Here is a 20,687-nt window from a genome sequence, read left to right as displayed (position 1 = left end):
CTTGCACATTCAGCTCTTGTCTTTTTTTTTTTTGTCCAATGTTTGCTCCTTCATTTAGACCACAGCATAATTATTAATGGTGTGTGTTTGTGCGCTGTCCTTCCTCCTTACAGCTCTGCCTATGTGTCTTACGGAGGCCTATTGATGAGGCTACAAGGTGATGCCAACAATCTGCACGGCTTTGAAGTGGACTCCCGAGTCTATCTGCTTATGAAGAAACTGGCCTTCTAGACCCCCCCCCAAGTGTGGCCACAGCGGCTCCTCTGTCTACAGTACCCCCTGAACTGGAGGCTACTACTGTACATTCTGATTCTGTATGGAAAATGTGGAGAGGATGTCCATCTTTAAAGACACTTTGAAGCGGTAGAACGTTTTAGTTTATTTTTATTTAGTGTTGTTAGATTCTCCAAAAGAGATGAACGAGAGAGACCGTAAAGCAAAAGTCGTGTAAATAAAAATGTTTTTTGATAAATCTGTATGTGGTGTGTGCACTTTTATTTAGTTTCAACGTTACTATTTATTGTATTATACAATGTTGAGGAATGTTCAGATAAAATAATGTGGTTCAGAACATACATGCCTCTGATATGTAACAATCGCTTTCTCAATAATTGTTCTTCCTCGCGGATCTTTCATTACCTCTTTCTCAACACATTGGAGAAGTTCCAAGGAAGTTTTCACCATGTCTTCCAATGTATTTTGAGGATGAGGCACAAGGAAAGACGATTTGAGAAAGCTGTGGAGCAGGGATCATCAACTAGATGCAGCTTTAGGCCGTTTAAAAAAAAAAATATTACCAAAAAATTAAAAACTAATTAAAAAAAATAAATGACATTCATTATTTTTGGAGCGCATGGTCAGGGGGCTGGAACATAATTGTAAATAATTTGTTGGCTGCAAATTGACTGCAAGAAGCCCAAACCGCTATATTTGACTAAAACTTAATTTAAAATGTTTCTTACATTTGTGTAAGGTCATATACACAGTGTACAAAACATTAGGAACACCTTCCTAATATTGGGTTGCATACACTTCTGCCCTCAGAACAGACAATTCTTCCAGGCATGGACTCTACAAGGTGTTGAGCATTCTACAGGGATGCTGGCCCATGTTTACTCCAATGCTTTTCACAGTTGTGTCAAGTTGGCTGGATGGTTTTTCTGTGGTGAACCATTCTTCATACACATGAGAAACTTAGTGTGAAAAACCCAGCAGCATTGCTGTTCTTGACACACTCAAACCGGTGTGCCTGGCACCTACTACCATACACTGTTCAAAGGCTCTTATCTTTCGTCTTGCCCATTCACCCTCTGAATGGCACACATAAGACTCCTGAACAGCTAATGAAATGGCTACCCAGACTATTTGCCCCCCCCCCCACACACTGCTGTTACTCTATCTATGCATAGCCACTTTAATAACCCTACCTGCATACACATAACTACCTCAATTACCTCGACACCGGTGCCCCCGCACATTGACTCTGTACCGGTACCCCCTGTATATAGCCTCCACATTGACTCTGTACCGGTACCCCCTGTATATAGCCCCGTTATTGTTATTTACTGCTGCTCATTAATTATTATTATTTTTTTTTAATCGCTTACTTATTTTAGGTATTTTCTTAAAACTGCATTGTTGGTTAAGGGCTGGTAAGTAAGCATGTGACAAATTTGATTTGATTTGATACACAATCCATGTCTCAAATGTCTCAAGGCTTAAAAATCCTTCTTTAACCTGTTTTCTCCCCTTCATCTACACTGATTGAAGTGGATTTAACAAGCGACTTCAATAAGGATTCAAAGCTTTCACCTGGCTTCCCCTGGTCACTCAGTGTGTATTATGCATGCACATTCTTGTAAATGTAACAGTATAACTTTAGACCGTCCCCTCGCCCATACCCGGGCTCGAACCAGGGACCCTCTGCACACATCAACAACAGTCACCCACGAAGCATCTTTACCCAAAACCGCGGCCCTTGCAGAGCAAGGGGAACCACTACTTCAAGGACTCAAAGCTAGTGACGTCACCGATTGAAACGCTATTAGTGCGCACCACCGCTAACTAGCTAGCCATTTCACATCCGTTACATAAAGTAATGAATTTTGTCAGTTTAACTGTCACTGATAAAATGGAAGATGGAAACCAGTACACATTGCCTGCCCTTGGAAATGTCATAAATAGAATTTTCCCCATATCTGTCATGTCGGCAACATGCCTTGGAGGCATGGTTTGATATTCGCTTGCATGGCAGCAAATAAATGTGGAGACTCTGCAGATTGAAATTGAATTAAATGTGCGCCTGAAAGCGGCAATGTGTGCAACACAGCCCTCTCAGTTTCAGTCGTAATGGAAGTCACAGGACTGGGTCAACGTCAATGATGTGACCACCTGGTTTGGGAGGACAGACAGAATCAGTGTTTTTATTCCATTACTGGATAATGTCTGCATTTTCTCTCCCAGTTCCACAGACTGGGGGGGAAAAGTGTTGTCAAAGACTAACTAGGCCTACTCATGTTAATTTCACACAGAAGAAGGCAAAGTGATGCCGAAACATGGGTGTTTTCTTACCCAATAAATTCCTGGTAGGTTATACACATGGAGTGTGCAACTCTTCTGTAGTTTCCAGTTTATTCACTGTTAGTCAGCACCTCTACAGTAAATAATTTGTCAGCTCATGCTTTTTATTCGAGTTTAGACACATCACATGCTGAAATGTAACATGTTTTGATAAAGGTTTGTTGGTGGAAACGCTTGCAATAGCAATGAGGAAATGTGAATGGAGATTTGGCAAGCACTTAAGATAAAATTAACAGTCTATAAACATGTTTTTCAGCTATTTTGTCATCCAGGTGTGACTTCCATTCATAGTGTATTTTGGTGCGAATAAGTTCCTAAGAAAACGTAATAAAATCACTGTTTCCCAAATTGGGAAAAGTCTGAATATGAGTAGATATATATTTTAGGATAATATTATATAAAGCCATTGCTTTTATTATTTTTCCGCCAGGGTTTCTCAAACTAGGGGTGCACGTTTTGGTTTTTAGCCCTAGCACCGAACCGCTGGTTCAAATTAAGCTTGATGATTACTTGATTATTTGAATCAGCTGTGTAGTGCTACGGCAAAAACCAAAACGACCGAGTTTAGGCTATTATTAATAGTTATTGTAGCCATTCATTTAAAGTGTATTCCGGTATATTATTAATATTATTTCCCCACAGAAATCTAACATATATGTTGAAAAATTAATATTTTTATTCCACACTCATCCTGACAACCGGAAGTGCGCTCGAAGAGATAAACATTGGGATTGTGGCGTGTTGTCACTAATTTGCGTTTCCATGCTTTGGCAGACGTTCTACTGGAAGTAGGTTCTGGTTTACTTAAAATACACTTAAACTGTAGTCGCTGCATAGTTTACACTGCACATAAAACCAACAATTTGGGAGCGGCAAATTTAAGTCATTAGTTGAAGGGTGAGTTCAAAACTACGTATTCTGACGATGAGTCCATTGCAGTCTCGCAGATTTTATAATGCATTGGACAGTGCATCTCGAAATCACATCGTTTACACTGACTGGGTTCCAGTCGCTGGTAATCTGATGAGATGCGGATTAATATTTAATGTAAAAAAAAAACCCGTATAATTTTAAGATTTTGCTAAATGTAAAACAACCTCAAGAACCTTGCGATGGAATTTAATTGGACGCACTGTCCTTTGGATTAATTTGCTCAGCAAGCTGCTTCCAATTGCGAACATTGATGAATAACGATAACACTACAACAAAGTAAAATATTAATTGACACATTAAATAACAGGCACAATGGAGTTAAAACGGAAAAAAAAGATGACTTACTTCACAATTGGACTGATCTTTCTTCTAAGTGGAATGGAATATGGTAAGTGTATTTTTTTTTGGGGGGGGGGGGGACATATATTGTGGTTACTCTAGCCTATGCGAACATTTTACAATATAGATTAAAAATGCACATTCAACTGAAGCTAACATTTGCGTACCACACTGATGTGACTGTTCTGTACCCTGTCAGAAAATGTCACTTATTGTCTTATGTCACTGTTTGTTGACCAGGTGTAGAGGTTATGAGTAATTATTTTAATGGACAGAAACATGGGGTTTGTAAAGCCCAATTGATTTCCTAATGACTCCCTTGCATCTTTCCCAATCTTTCCACTACTTTAAACCTGCTCATTAACTAATTTATGCTCTTGCCTTCATGTCAGCTCAGCTGATTTTTACAGCACATTCCACAGTCATTGTATTGCCTAATGTTCAAATGGGAATGAATTGTTTTTAGACCTGAACAATTCTTTGTCAACTGTTGCTGTACTGATTGGCAAATAACCTCCGTACAGAGATTCATTAAGCGCTTCTATTTTTTTTGGGGGGGGGGGGGGTACGTCATTGATAGGCCTACTTATGTTGGATGATTGTTGTTATTATTAGCCAGGTAAAATGTAAACATGAGTTCGCAAGTAGGATCCTCTTGGGCAGATTTTAATAAACTACTGTGTGTGACTTGACGAGGAAATCAATGTCGTGACACAATCCTTAGTTCCCGTCGGGAGCTAGGACCAGGCTACCAGAGTCATGTTTAAAGAGGGGGACAGGTTTCCGCAAGCAAACAATTTAAACCTTGGAATCCAGAGGAGAGGATCGGTCTCATGACGTCAGATAATGTAAACGCTATGGAAACCGTAAACGTCGTCATTGACTTGCATTTCGTGAAAATGACTAGCTAGCCTTGCTCCCAGACATGCAGTACCCTTAACTTTGGGGTCACTTAGAAAATTCATTGTTTGAGAGGGAAGCACTTTTTTTGTCCATTAAAATAACATCAAATTGAATAGAAATACAGTGTAGACATTAAAGTTGTAAATGACTATTGAAGCTGGAAACGGTGAATTTGATGGAATATCTAGAAAGAGGTACATAGGCCCATTATCAGCAACCATCACTCCTGTGTTTCAATGGCACGTTGTTGGCTAATCCAAGTTTATCATTTTAAAAGGCGTATTGATCGTTAGAAAACCCCTTTGCAATTGTTAGCACAGCTGAACTGTTTTGCTGATTAAAGAACCAATAAAACTGGCCTTTTTTAGACTAGTTGTAGCTTGAGCATCAGCATTTGTGGGTTTGATTACAGGCTCAAAATGGCCTGAAACAAAGTACTTCTGAAACTCGTCAGTCTATTCTTGTTCAGAGAAATGAAGGCGAGAAATTGCCAAGTGTAAATTGAGGAACTAAAGGAGCAAATATTTTATTCCATGCCTCCCTCTCTCCAGCTGTGATCTTGCCCACGATATGGAGGTACCTGCAGACTCTGGGGGCAGCGCCTTACTTCCTAGGTCTGGGCCTATCGGCATTCAGTCTGTCTGGTCTCCTCTCGGGTCCTCTGTTTGGCCACTGGTCTGACAAGACACACGCCACCAAGAAGATAATCCTCTTTGCAAACCTCTTTGAAATTGTCGGTAAGTTATTCTCTGAAATCTTACCCAGAATCCCAAATCAACCCTTAACTCCTACCCCTTAGGCACTTTTGTAGATCTGATTATTCGACAGGGTTAAGCACCATGGAGACAATTCAACCTGGCCTTCCAGAGGGTAATATTCCTAAGAATGATGCCGGAGGGAATGGTGTCTGTTTTAAAAGCTCCTGACCAATTGTGCAATTAACCTTTGTGCTAATCTTTTTGTTTTTTTTGTACTTAATGTTTCCACAATCATTTCTTATGACCTAAAAGAGTGTCTGGACATCAGAAATAGCTATCACTAACCTTAACTTGGATGAGGACTTCCATTTCAATAAGTCGGAGGTGAAAGACATATGATTATGATCCCGGGATCTGGCCCAAATCCCGACACTTGAAGGAGACTGCGCTTTTGAGGCCGACATGCGGAATACCAGACGAGACTACATAGGAGAATGGATAAATCACCTCGACTCTGTTCTATTGGTGAATGTGCAATCGCTGGAGAATAAATTGGATGAGCTCTGTTTGAGACTTTCCTATTAACGTGCTCTGAACTCTAATATCCCATGTTTCTCAGTCATGGCTGAACAAGGACATGGTAAATAGAAATTGATTTTTTTTCCTATACATCGACAGAACAGCAGCATCAGGGAAGCTCAGGGGAGGGGCTATGTCTCTTTGTTAGCAGCTGGTGTGCTATCTGTAATATTAAGGAAGCCTCGGTTTAGCTCGCGTGAGTTAGAATACCTCATGATAAGCTGTAGACCATTCTATTTACCAAGTGGTTTTCATCTCTTTTTTGTTTTGTGTTGGTCTATATACGACCACAAACGGATGCTGGCACTAAGACTGCACTCAACGTGCTGTGTAGTGCCGTGGGCCAACAAGAAAATGCTCACCGAGAGGCGGTGCTCCTTGTGGCCGGGGACTTTAATGCAGGGAAACTGAAGTCTTTCACCTAATTTCTACCTGTATATTACATGTGCAACTAGAGGTGAAAACGCCACAGAGACAACTCTCCCTCGTGTTCCATTTGGCAAATCTGACCATAATTCTTTCCTCCAGATTCCTGTTTACAAGCAAAAAGTCAAACGGGAAGTACCAATATGGAAGTGGTCCGATGAAGCGAATGCTAAACTACAGGGCTGTTTGGCTAACACAGACTGGAGGCGGCAGGGTAGCCTAGTGGTTAGAGCGTTGGACTAGTAACCGGAACATTGCAAGTTCAAACCCCAGAGCTGATCTGTCGTTCTGCCCCCGTTAACCCACTGTTCCTAGGCCGTCATTGAAAATAAGAATTTGTTCTTAACTGACTTGCCAAGTTAAATAAAGGAAGGATAAATAAATAAAATATGTTATTGGATTCATCTGAAGGCGTTGTTTACCACATCAGTCCACCGGCTTCATTAATAAGTTCATCAACGTCGTCCCCACAATGACCGTATGTACTTATTCCAACCAGAAGCCATGGACTACAGGCAACATCTGCACTGAGCTAAATGCTAGAGCTGCTGCTTTCAAGGAGCGGTACTGTAATCCGGATAAGAAATCCCGCTATGCCCTCCAGACCATCAACCAGGCAAAGCATGACTAAGATCGAGGACAGCTGTGAGCTGTCCAGTGACTCGAGCATACCTGACGAGCTAAATAACTTCTATTCTCGCTTCGACGCTGGCAACACTAAACTATCCATGAGTGTTCTGGACAACTGTGACCTCGCTCTCCACAGCAGTAAGACCTTTAAACAGGTCAACATTCACAAGACTGATTACCAGGACGTGTACTCCGAGCATGCACTGACATTTTCAACTTGACCCAGTCTAAATGTTTCAAGTAAACCACTATAGTCTCTGTGCCCAAGAACACCGAAGTAACCTGTCCAGATGACCACATCTGTAGCCATGAAATGCTTTGAGAGTCGTGTCATGGCTCACATCAACGCCATCATCCCAGACACCCTGGACCCCCACTAATTTGCATAGCGTCATCTGTGGATCTGTATCACTCTTGCATTTGACACATGGACACAAGGAACACGTGAAAATGCTGTTCATTGACTACAGCTCAGCGTTCAACACCATAATGCACCACACTAACCATCAATATGGGTGGGCAGTTTTGATCAGTTTTGCCATGTAGATCACAATGAATATGATTACATGGACAGGATGGACCCTGATCCTAGATCAGCACTCTGATGCTTGAAACTCATGGTCCCTGGTCGTTCTACTGTGATGATTCTTTGTCCTCAAGGCAACGTCATGTGTTTTCATGTTGTCCTCTAGTCATGTGTTTAATGTCCTCTAGGTAACGTCATGTATTTCATGTTGTCCTCTAGGTAACTTCATGTATTTCATGGGCTACTCCAAATGGCTTTTGATCTCTAGCAGACTAGTGGCAGGTGAGACTACCCATATACTACTAGAGCAATGCAGTTTTGAGCTGTAAAGGACACTTTAAAAAAAATATATATTTTTAAACAGATTATTTAGATTATAGCCTAATCAAAATGTTTTGCAGGGTGATTCATCTTTGTTTTGTCTTTTTTTTTGAGTAAAATGACATGCTTGTGGCCACTCTAAGATGGACTTTTAGAAAAAAAGTTATGACATTCAGAATTATTGTATCTGTTTTCTTGCTAACCTCCATGTTACTAATGTGTCTGCTCCCAAAGGTGTTGGTACAGGTGCTGGTTCTTCCATCTTCGGCTTCATGGGTCGATGCACAGCCCACGAGGACCGCTCCACTGTATTCGCATCGGTCATGGCGTGCCGACAGATTGGCCTAATGATTGGTCAGTGCTGTTTGTCTGCTTCCTTTGTGCCATTCATTGTAGGAGTATCGTGTTTTTGGAAACGCACGCTGTTCTGCATGCAGGCCTGGTTTTGACAAGATGGAGTACATAATGACTTTTTGTAGCAGATCAGAACTTGGACAGCAGGTTAGGATAATTAACATAGCAGGTTAGGAGAATTGGGTTTAGGCTTATCAAATGCTAAACTTGTTCCTGACAACTCAAAATATCTAGCCACGACCAGGGCAGCCCTCCAGAACAACATTGTTTCCAGTAATGTGTTTCTGCTTCATAGCATGTTGTCATTTACTCAGTTTATGGAGTTCAAGGTTGTCTTTTTTTTTTTCCCCCCAGTCCAGCTGCTATTGATCAGGGCCTGTATTCATTAAGCTCCTCAGAGTAATATCTAGGATCAGATCCACCTTGTCCATAATAATCATTCATTATGATCTAAAATACTCAACTGATCCTAGATCAACACTCCTACTCTGTATTTTGGCCTCTGCTCTCACAATGCGTTGAATTGTTTTTAATGTCTCAGGAATAAGATATTGCCATATTCTGACATGTGCAGCAGGACTATGAAAAAGACTACCTGGAACGCACCCACCTGTGTCTCTGTTAGTGTAAGGGTCTGTCTCATGATGTCCCTCATCACACACAGGTCCTGTATTGAATCTCTTCCTGAGGCTTTGTGACTTCAAGTTGGGGCCATTCGTGGTGAACAAGTACACTGCACCTGGGGTAAGACGATAACTGAATAATTTATCTTTTCACAGTATAATAGGTATATGTTAACATGTGTAGTAAGATACTGTATGTCTTATCTATAGACTTTATTCTGTCATTTTTCATTGAGTATTTGAATGATTACCTGAGACGTTATAAATGTGTATCATTTGTAAATATACTTAGTTTGAATTGGGACTTAGGTCACAAACAAGGTAGAACTATATGAACAAACTGGCTAAATGCCCCATACGGGGATTTGAAACCTGTAAATACCGGTTGGCCGCTCTAACCGTAACACTATCCCTTTTCACAGCTTTTTATGTGCTTCATGTGGACCCTCCTCCAGCTGGTCGTGGTCTTCATGTTCTGGGACCTCCCTCCCCTGGAGGAGCTGGTGGGGGAGGGAGCCGCGGGAGCCGAGCGGGCGGGAACTGTGGAGGAGGGAGCAGTGGGGGGAGCCGGGGAGGGAGCCGTGGGAGGAGACGAGGCGGGAGCCGAGGGGGTTGGGGAGGGAGCTGTGGGAGGAGCCGAGGGGGGAGCCTGGGGGGAGGGAGCCGTGGGAGGAGCCGAGGGGGGAGCCTGGGGGGAGGGAGCCTGTGGGGAGGGAGCCGTGGGAGGAGCCTGGGGGGAGGGAGCCGGGGAGGGGAAGCCCTTGCTCGGGCAACGCCCAGACATCCTAGGGTCCTACGGCTCGGTGGTGACCCCTGATCCTCCTAGGTCAACTGCTAACCCGGCCAAGTCCAACCTGCCTCACGTCTCTCCTACCCACTCGCCCCCACTCGAAGGGGTGGGTGACTCTAGCTCTGCGAGTTTCAGTATGAGCCGAGGTGGGTGGTGATGGATGCGTTTCTCAAGTTGGTAAAATACATTTAAATGTGTATTGATCTTGTACCTGTCCAACTCCCCTTCCTGTCTTTCCTCCACACCATCACTCTCTGACCCTGTTTCTGTCTCTCTCCCTCTCTGCGCCTCACCTGTTTAGAGTTCCTAAGGGAGGAGGTGGTTGTGCTGTTCACAGCTCACTTCGTCATACTGTTTAACCAGACAGCACTGGAGGTGAGCTTGCCCAACTGTCCATGTGCTCTCTTCCTCACTCACTGAAGAGCCTTTCACATACGACATTGCATAAAAGTGACTGGGGGGAGGGTAGCAGTTAGCCAAATCACTGTCCTTAAACCAACTTTCAGTGTCCTCATGCATACATCGTTGTGCTTGGTTGTGGAGGCGTTGCCTAAATTACCTGCTGGACGATTACGAAGTACTTGTTAGACTTTATAGTAATGTTTTTGAATATGCCATTGTAAATGCTATGTTAGTGTGAGCGCTAATAACACTATTTATTCATAAAGTGTTTATGAAAAATGTGTCAGTAACGTGACCTCCTTTTGATTTCCTACCACCTTAGACCGTCGTGACGCCGTTGACCCAGCAGTACTTTAACTTCGGGGAGTTGGAGAACAGCATCATTTACTGCATCTGTAGTGTGGAGGTGATCACAGGCTTCCTGTTTGTCCACTGGCTGTGCCGCCGTACGACTGAGAGGGTGGTGCTGGCCGTGGGCCTTATCCTCTGCCACATCTCCTGCGTCTGGTGCCTCATCTTCCTGGCCAACCCACAGGGTGAGTGAGGTTGCCCAACACGCTCTACTCAGCCGGGCCATTTTTTATTTTTAGCTCGGTCGAACAATGTTGCCTACTCAGACAAGCTATTTACCATACAGCAAATGAGAAACCTTGATTTTTTTATTTCACAACAAAAACATGTTTTAAAATTGCCATTCATTTGAATTGCAGGATTTCAGATTCAGGATACTGACTGTGACTAATGCGATGTAACATTGAGTATAACTTTAGAACTGTTGTGACGTACTTCCATTGCTAATAAAAAGCCAATGGATTAGTCCCATGTCTCCTCTCTCTCCTCTCCTCAGGTAATTTCTCCTGGCAGTTAGCAGAGTTCATCATTGGGGTGTTCCTGCAGATTTCGGGGCTCCCCTTTGTTGCTGTGGCCCAGGTGTGTCTCTTCTCCAAAATCACTTCGGTAAAGTCTCAAGGTAGGCAACGGCGCCCTCTAGAGGACCATTTTTGGGCGTAGACGTCTGTAGTTTTAACTGTGTGCTCTAAACCAGTCTTTTGTTCATTTGGGCACCAATCGGAAGAGAAGTACCTGTTTCAGGTGGGGGGGGGGGGGATCATCTAGACTTGTCCAATTAGAAAGCTTATTTTCATTTTCCGTTGCTTAAGGGTTTGCATTGTGTACCCTAATGAACATAACCCTGGTACACCCCATTTCCTTTCTGCCTGGTTGTGTCCGTAATTCACATAAAGAGTGGATTTTGTATATATACACACACACACACACACAGTTGAAGTCAGATGTTTACATAAACTAGTTTTAATGACTCCAACCTAAGTGTTTTTCAACAACTCCACAAATTTGTTTGTTAACAAACTATTGTTTTGGCAAGTCGGTTAGGACCTCTACTCGTAATTATTTTTCCAACAATTGTTTACAGACAGATTATTTAACTTATAATTCACTGTATCACAATTCCAGTGGGTCAGAAGTTTACATACACTAAGTTGACTGTGCCTTTAAACAGTTGTCATCGCTTTAGAAGCTTCTGATAGGCTAATTGACATTTGAGTCAATTGGAGGTGTGCCTGTGAATATATTTCAAGGCCTACCTTCAAACGCAGTGCCTCTTTGCTTAACATCATGGGGAAATCAAAAGAAATCAGCCAAGACCTCAGAAAAACAATTGCAGTCCACAAGTCTGGTTCATCCTTGGGAGCAATTTCCAAACACCTGAAAGTACCACGTTGATCTGTACAAACAATAGAACGCAAGTATAAACACCATGGGACCACACAGCCGTCATAACGCTCAGGAAGGAGCCGCGTTCCGTCTCCTAGAGATGAACGTACTTTGGTGCGAAAAGTGCAAATCAATCCCAGAACAACAGCAAAGGACCTTGTAAAGATGCTGGAGGAAATAGGTACAAAAGTATCTATATCCGCAGTAAAACGAGTCCTATATCGACATAACCTGAAAGGCCGCTCAGCAAGGAAGTCGCCACTGCTCCTAAACCGCCATAAAAAAGCCGGACTATGGTTTGCAACTGCACATGGGGACAAAGATCGTACCTTTTGGAGAAATGTCCTCTGGTCTGATGAAACAAAAATAGAATTGTTTCGCTATAATGACCATTGTTATGTTTGGAGGAAAAAGGGGGATGCTTGCAAGCTAAAGAACACCATCCCAACCGTGCTGCGCAGTGGTGGCAGCATCATGTTGTGTAGGTGCTTTGCTGGAGGGGGCACTTGCCCTTCACAAAATAGATGGCATCATGTAGAGAAATTGTGGATATATATTGAAGCAACATCTCAAGACATCAGTCAGGAAGTTAAAGCTTGGTCGCAAATGGGTCTTCCAAATGGACAATGACCCCAAGCACACTTCCAAAGTTGTGGCAAAATGACTTAAGTACAATAAAGTCAAGGTATTGGCGTGGCCATCAAAGCCCTGACCTCAATCCTATAGAAAATGTGTGGGCAGAACTGAAAGCGTGTGCGAGCAAGGAGGCCTACAAACCTGACTCAGTTACTCCAGCTCTGTCGGGAGGAATGGCCCAGAATTCACCCAACTTATTGTGGGAAGCTTGTGGAAGGCTACCTGACACGTTTGACCCAAGATAAACTATTTAAAGGCAATACACTCAGTTAATATTTCGTAGCATGTTAACTTCTGACCCACTGGGAATGTGATGCAAGAAATCAAATCTTAAATAATTCTCTATTCTGACATTTCACATTCTTAAAATAAAGTGGTGATCCTAACTGACCTAAGACGGGGCATTTTTACTAGAATTAAATGGCAGGAATTGTGAAACTGAGTTTAAATGTATTTGGCTAAGGTGTATGTTAACTTCCGACTTCAAACTGTATGTATTTATTTCTGAACCCCAGGTATGTCTGTTATTTGTCAGTAACTGTCTGCCTGTCCCTCCCTCTCTCTCCAGGGTTGAGCCAGGGGGTGCGTCGCTCTGTGGGGGGTCTGGCCACTATCTTGGGCCCCCTATGGGGGGGTGGTTTGACGGGACACATGTACATCATGCTGGGGTTGATGATGGCTCTACTGGCCCTGTTCGCTGTGAGTTCACGGTGTCTCTTGTAAAATAGATTTCATTTAATTGAGAATAACCCATGTAAATAAATGTACCTCATAACATATCAGATGATTGATAAAGTGGTGTAGACTAACAGTGAAATGCTTACAGGTCCTTCCCAACAATATAGAGAAATAGAAACGTAACGAGGAATAAATATACAATGATTAACGATAACTTGGTTTAGAGACCATAGCTGTGTGTTTGCGAGGTCGACCGATTTCATCGGAATGGCCTGTTTTTTTTAAAAATTAGGGCTGATTTCAAGTTTCATAATCGATAAATCTGTGTTTTTGGACACCGACTATGGCCGATTACGTTGCAGTCCACCAGGAGACTGCGTGGCAGGCAGACTACCTGTTATGCGAGTGCAGCGAGGATGTAAGGTGTTAGCTAGCATTAAACTTATCTTACAAAAAAAAAATCTTAACAATCACTAGTTAACACATGGTTGTTATTGCTAGTTTATCTAGCTTGTCCTGCATTGCATATCGATGCGGTGCCTGTTAATTTGTCATTGAATCACAGCCTACTTCGCCAAACGGGTGATTTTTATTTGTTTTATTTTTAACAAGCGCATTTGTGAAAAAAGCACTGTCGTTGCACCAATGTGTACCTAACCATAACCATTAATGCTTTTCTTAAAATCAATACACAAGTGTATATTTTTAAACCTGCATTTTTAGTTAATATTGCCTGCTAACATAAATTTCTTCTAACTAGGGAAATAGTCACTTTTCTTCCGTTCTGTGCAAGTAGAGTCAGGGTAAATGCAGCATTTTGAGCCGCCTGGATCGTTGCGAACTGTGTGGAGACCATTTCTTCTTAACAAAGACCGTAATTAGCCAGAATTTTACATAATCATGGCATAACATTGAAGGTTGTGCAATGTAACTGCAATATTTAGACTTATTGATGCCACCCGTTAGGTTAAATACGGAACGGTTCCGTATTTCACTGAAAGAATAAGCATATTAATGACCTAAGGCTCATATTTCTGTGTTATTATATTCTAATTAAGTCTGTTTTGATGGAGCAGTCTGAGTGGTGGTAGGCCACAGCAGGCTCGTAAGCATTCATTCAAACAGCACTTTCGTGCATGTGCCAGCAGCTCTTCGCTGTGCTTCAAGCATTGCGCTGTTTGACTTCAAGCCTATGAACTTCTGAGATTAGGCTGGCAATACTAAACTACCTTTTTTAGAACATCCAATAGTCAAAGGTATATGATATACAAATGGTATAGAGAGAAATAGTCCTATAATGACTACAACCTAAAATTTCTTACCTGGGAATATTGAAGACTCATGTTAAAAGGAACCACCAGCTTTCATATGTTCTGAGCAAGGAACTTAAACGTTAGCTTTTTTACATGGCACATATTGCACTTTTACTTCTCAACTTTGTTTTTGCATTATTTAAACCAAATTGAACATGTTTCATTATTTGAGACTAAATAGATATTATAGATGTGTTAAAATAAGTGTTCATTCAGTATTGTAATTGTGCATTCAGACCCCTTGAATATATATATATATATATATATATATATATATATATATATATATATATATATATATATATATATATATATATATATATATATATATTATGACGAGTAGAACATAGAGGTCAACCGATTTTTTTATTTTTTATTTTTTTATTTATTTTTTTAATTTTTCAATGCCAATACAGATTGGAGGACCAAAAAAAGCCGATATCGATTAAATCAGATATATTCTCCATATATATAATCCAACACGTTTGGTTGGCTTACCTCAAATTGTGAATTTTTTTTTTTTGGTTTCTGTGAATAATAAGTTTAATGTTTTGTAACATTGAACCTTTTCTCTATCAGATCATGTTCTCCTTCTCCTATCCCCGTCTGGTGGCTCCCACTGTGGTGGACCATGCAGATTGCTTGGAGGAGTGTGACAAATGCGGGGGTTTGCGAGGTACGTCTCAATTTACAAATAATATGCCATATAGCAGATGCTTTTATCCAAAGGGATTTTATTTTATTTTTTATGTAGAGCATCTCTCTTTATGCCACTCCGATATGGAAGTGACGTTGTTCTAGCAGGCTTGGAGAACTAACGTAGCGGGTTTGGAGACTGACGTTAAGGCTCTAACCTGCTACAACAATCCCTTTCTATCAAATGGCGTGAAGTGTCCCTAGTCCTGTGAATCAAACTTGAGCGCCATGCGCGACAGAGGACCACGAATGTTCTTGAAACCGTAGAAGTTGGTGCGTGGTCCCAAATGAAGCCATTCAATGCATTGTAGATGAGGAGAACAAATGTTTCAGCTGTTGGGCCATGTCAGATCTTGTCTATTTACATGTTTAACACATCATCCAAACAAATGTTACACTATAAAATGTACTTAAAAATATATATATCCACTTTGGCACGGTATTTCAAATGTGTTTTCTCTTTCTCTGCAAGTGTGAAGCGAGTGTCTCTTCCTACCCTGAATTCATCTCAGGACATGTGCTTCCTCAATCTCTGAAGACTCACATACGTTGCGCACACACACCGTACAAGATGACTGTAGAGCCCGTACTAGATGAATGTACTTCTGCAAATATAGTATCAAAATGGAAACTAAATACTTTGGAATTAGGTGTAATGTACAAACATTTTATAAAGGTGTTGGTTATGCACAAAACATCACAACTTCGTAAGTGTTTCTGATTTTTATAGCTCATAACTTAATCACATTTCACATGATTGTACCACTGACTGAAATGCTTTCAAACACTGACCCGACAAAGATTTTATAGGAAATGAACAGATCAGTTTTTTTTATTTTTTTATGTCGAGACAAATGGTCAAAACATTAATACCTCACCCCCACACACTGCCCAGCGTTTTCAGCTGACTGAAATGTATGAATGCATTTTTGGTTTTGTTTGATGGCTGAATATGATTATGAAATGCAGTGCCCTTTTCGAACACTGGTGGGGGCCCTTATCCTTTTTTTCCCCTTTACTGTGGTGTAACTGAAGACTGTGTGGCAGAGCCTCAAGTAGATAGCTATCCTGGTCCCAGATCCGTTTGTGGTCTTGACGACGCCATTGCTGTCGACGTTAAGCCCAACTGTTTACAGTGACAAGGAGTCGGCTCGATGGCACAAACAGACTGGCACTCTGGCAACAAAATAGCCCAAGAGAACATGTTTATGAAAATCACACTTTTTCCACAGAACGAGGGCAAGGGGAAATACTAGATCACTACTGACTGTAATAAATAATAATGGCTTTATGAATGAGTCATGTTTAAGTTATACTGTTCTAGAAGTCTTGTGACATAGCTGTAAAGATGAATATGGCTCAATGTAAATCCACTATTTTTACACTTGAGGTATTATATTTTGGTCTGCACAACCTGTTCTATAACCACTTAGTTAATGAATTTGTCTTCCCTTTGAGTATAGCTGTTTTTATCCAGAGGTGTCTCATTTTGTAAAGGATATGCTAATTGTTATAGTTAACATTTTATCTTTCTATATTCTAGATATTTTTCCGTACTCTTTGGATACTTTAAGTTGCATATGATTTGAACACACATTTCCTCATAGCTCGTTGTCATGGTCCCTAATATGTTGTACTATTTGTGTGGTTACTAAAGGGGAAGTCTAAAACTTAGATGAAATATTTGTTTGAAAGCTATTTTGAATAATGTTCTAGTACATTATTACCTACCATTGCTAAACAAGTTTGTCAAATGTTTTCAATCAAAATGAAAACATTACACTAGTGTCTGCAACACTACTGTGTACATGTACTACCAGCCCAGCAGTATATTGTGCGTTTTGACCATTTTACAATGAAATGTCCTTAATAATAAAAATAAAGTTTTGCCAGTGTTTAAAGTGTACTTCAAATTGGTATATTAGTGACATATGTGCACCGTTTAGAAAGTTTGCAAATAAACGCCCGATTGCGTTGGTAATTTCAAAAATAATAATTCCAGGGTGAGAAGACTCATCTCAGGTAAGGGGGGGCATACTATAACTTGAGTTATGTCCTGTAAAACCGGAGCGGTTTAGCCACAATTTTGAGGTTAACAAATATAATGCATATTTAAAATGCCAACATGTAATTACAGAAACTAACAGTTAACGTTAGTTCATAAAGGCAAATTGTTACGTAACATTTAACTGGCATGTAAATATGTCGGTGTTGGGCCACATTGGAAAGTGGACAAAATGTGAGCTGTATTTATTAGATTTGATTTTTAATATTCATTGCCACGTTGAGCACTTTTAAATGTCTATCAGAAATTAGAAGCTCTACATATGATACGCAAATATCAGATTTGTTTAGACTAGCCCTTGTCGGCTAATGACAATGTCTTCAGTAAAAAAAATAACTGTTCATGAAATCGTAAGGCATGGCACTGTTATTTCACTTTCTTTCTTTGAAAGATATTAGTTCAAGGAATATAACCTCCCGTCTGTTTTAACTCCAATCCAATGTTAATCACAGAGCTCTTACAAATAACTGATTCACGTTTGTAAAGCGAGGAAAAACCACGTTTTTAATTTGTATTTGTTTTTATGAACTCAATGAATTTCAAGTTGAGCTATTGAAAATATAATAAACTGACAGAACTCAAGAGCGCTGTCAAATCTAACTAAAACACATTTAGAAAGCAAAGTCCTGTTCTGTACCACGTACATTTCTCAATCTACATTCCATAACTAAGCAAACCATTTTGAGGGAAAATTATTCAAGTAAATTAGTTTTGTCGTCTGGTCCAGCTTTTTTGAAATGTGGTGGGAATAAAGTTAACACTTCAGGGGATGTAAAAAATAAAATTCTACATTCAAGTTTAAGATTGCTCACATTGCTTCTTTGTTTTATTTTGCTGCTTTACTACCGGTATTCACTGAACGTCTATATCACTTGCCTTAATGGGATTGTGCGGTGTAGTTTAGTGAGAGCTAGTGACTATAATATTTTATTAACATTTTTTTTTTTTACCAACATTGCTGAATGTTCTCGAAGTCATTAATTGTATGGATTGTAGTCTTTGCCGCAAGAAGAAACATACTGTTTTTGAACGATATATTGTCTTAGGTTAGTGGCCCACAACTTTTAAAGTAACTAAAGCTATTTATTTTAGTGCGTGTTTTGATACAGGATTTTATTATATTTTTTATTGAACCTTTAACACATTAAGTCAGTTGGGAACAAATTCTTAGTTACAATGACGGCCTACACCCGCCAAACCCTGGTGACGCTGGGCCAATTGCGCGCCAACCTATAGGACTCCTAATCACGGCCGGTTGTGATACAGCCTGGATTCGAACATGGGTTTCTAGTGACGAATCTAGCACTGAGATGCAGTGCCTTAGACCGCTGCGTCACTCCATAAAAAGGACGTTCATGAATAATTTGTCATTGCAATTTTTTGAATAGTTTACTTTGTATTTTTCTCTTATAGTGGTTTTAAGGGCTATCTGCAGTCCGATCAATAAACCACCCCGAAACTTTTTTTTTTGATAAACAGCTGAGGGCTCCTGTAAGTGGCAATGAATGGATAGGAATGACTAACATTTGAAATGGATGGGGCTGGAGAAATGTAACCACTCAAATTAATTGACAGAACTATTGACACAAACACTAAACATCCATGATATTAAAATTGTAGTTGTAATGTTTTGAGGTAATACAGTGTTTTCTTGCAATTACATTGTTTACAAAGGAGTAAAACAGGCTTATGTTTTTGGGGTTCTGATGGGGGTAAGACAGATGAACTAAACTCATGAGGCATCTAAGTTGTATTCTTCAATAATTATTTGGTATATATCCTTTAATTGAATCAAAGATAACCCCTTTAAGGCATACCACAATGTCCTGATCAAAATGATCACAAAAACATAAAACATCTAAAATTAATATTTTAGCAAGATAACTTGTATGCTTATGGACAGTCATTGTCCTTACACAGTCTGTATTTCTAATGAAATTACACAGCCTTTGTCACTTCTAATGAGTACGGTAATAAAACTGGATTTTTTTTGGAGGAGAATTTAGAACTTTTCACATCTAAAGTCATTCGTTTGTCATTATCCCCACAATTAATTTGAAGGTGAGTAGAGTTTTGGAAGTTGGCCCACGTGTTGGGTGCCGCCGAGTACCACACCGCACCAGAAGGGGTCGCTATGGCCCGTGCAATTCCCACGACATTGGTCGAGCCAATGGTGGCCTGAGCTAATAACGCCAAGGGAGCGAGTGAGTGGGGGGGAGGTGCCCGTTCCTGAAGACTAGACCCCCTTGTCTTCAGCGTGGCACTACGCCGAAGAGGGGCGGAGACACTGGTTGCCCTCTTGTTGAACCCTTTTCCACGCCGGGAGGTAACCAGGGGGATAGAGAGATGGAAATATGGCACGGGGCGAATCACGTTGTAGTGTTGTACTGCTAGACCAACCCGGGCTAGCTCCGCCTGCGGGAGCAGTCTGACCGAACAGTGACCCGCCTATTCGAGGTCAGAAGTTTAGAAAACGTGTCAACTGAGGCAATAGTTGGTGGGTTAGTTCCGTCACCCCATTACTCCTGCAAAAAAATAACAGAATTTAAAAATAAAAAATCGGCTTAAGAGATGTAAACAGCAGGCAACTGCAGCACAGTGCAGTCTATGATACTGGAAGTGTGAACTTTGGGTGAACTCTGAGCTTTATTTTCCAACGGGAGGGCAATGGGGCGGGATGGTGCCCAAATATACAGCAGGATGAGAGAAGGGGAGTGCTAGACTTAATTTTTTTGCAGGCTCATCCCCCGGGAATGACCGAAGATTGACCGGGTCAGGTGGGGTTGGTGTGGTGCGGGGTAAGCCAGGACTGTTAAAGATGTGCTGGATGGAACCATGTTCTAACTATAGAGCCTTTTATTAGTAATAGGAGCCATGCTCTGCCTATACAGTGCCTTCAGGAATGTATTAAGACCCCTTGACTTTTCTACATTTTGTTACGTTTACAGCCCTTATTCTAAATTTCATTAAATTGTTTTTTTTTTAACTCATTAATCTACACACAATACCCCATAATGACATCACAATACCCCATAATGACATCACAATACCCTATGACAACAAAGCATTTTCTGAAAATGTGTGAAAAATACAAAACGGAAATATATTTACATAAGTATTCAGACCCTTTACTCAGTCCTTTGTTGAAGCATATTTGGCAGCGATTACATTCTTCTCTGCAGATCCCCTCAAGCTCTGTCAGGTTGGATGGGGAGCGTCACAAAACAGCTATTTTCAGGTCTCTCCAGAGATGTTTTATCGAGGTTCAAGTCCGGGCTCTGGCTGGGCCACTCAAGGACATTCAGAGACTTGTCTCGAAGCCACTCCTGCATTGTCTTGATTATGTGCTTAGGGTCGTTGTGCTGTTAGAAGGTGAACCTTCGCCCCCAGTCTGAGGTCCTGAGCGCTCTGGAGAAGGTTTTCATCAAGGATCTCTCTGTACTTCGCTCCTTTCATCTTTC

General features: G+C 41.0%; 2 protein-coding genes across 2 annotated transcripts in view; both read left to right on the top strand.

Moving 5' to 3' along the window:
• Window positions 1-472, top strand: part of polr2h (RNA polymerase II, I and III subunit H) — a 3,228-nt gene extending 2,756 nt beyond the window's left edge. The window contains exon 6 of the mRNA XM_090182865.1: window positions 114-472. Coding sequence (XP_090038991.1) covers window positions 114-231 — 118 coding nt within the window. The 3' untranslated portion in view covers window positions 232-472. The remainder of the gene's footprint in view (window positions 1-113) is intronic.
• A 2,872-nt stretch (window positions 473-3,344) lies between these two features.
• LOC110527605 (uncharacterized) lies at window positions 3,345-17,056 on the top strand. The gene is made up of 13 exons (XM_036989280.2): window positions 3,345-3,477; window positions 3,821-3,901; window positions 5,307-5,492; window positions 7,834-7,896; window positions 8,170-8,289; window positions 8,954-9,033; window positions 9,335-9,848; window positions 10,004-10,077; window positions 10,427-10,640; window positions 10,952-11,074; window positions 13,043-13,173; window positions 15,045-15,141; window positions 15,634-17,056. Exons 2-13 carry the CDS (start codon window positions 3,826-3,828, stop codon window positions 15,636-15,638), a joined length of 1,683 nt encoding a protein of 560 aa, XP_036845175.2. The 5' UTR covers window positions 3,345-3,477; window positions 3,821-3,825; the 3' UTR covers window positions 15,639-17,056.
• The last annotated feature ends 3,631 nt before the right edge of the window (window positions 17,057-20,687 follow it).

This window comes from Oncorhynchus mykiss, chromosome 1, assembly GCF_057628025.1.
Source record: "Oncorhynchus mykiss isolate SJ-2025 chromosome 1, ASM5762802v1, whole genome shotgun sequence".
Classification (NCBI taxonomy): Eukaryota; Metazoa; Chordata; class Actinopteri; order Salmoniformes; family Salmonidae; genus Oncorhynchus; species Oncorhynchus mykiss.
The sequence above is the reverse complement of the archived record's forward strand: the minus strand, read 5'-3'. Positions and strand labels throughout refer to the sequence as shown.

Excerpts from the sequence above, each read along its gene's own strand:
- LOC110527605 (XM_036989280.2), top strand. The coding sequence starts at position 3,826 with ATGGAGTTAAAACGGAAAAAAAAGATGACTTACTTCACAATTGGACTG. Across the intron at positions 9,034-9,334 it reads ACAAGTACACTGCACCTGGG|CTTTTTATGTGCTTCATGTG; the intron begins GTAAGACGATAA and ends CCCTTTTCACAG. Across the intron at positions 10,078-10,426 it reads TTAACCAGACAGCACTGGAG|ACCGTCGTGACGCCGTTGAC; the intron begins GTGAGCTTGCCC and ends CTACCACCTTAG.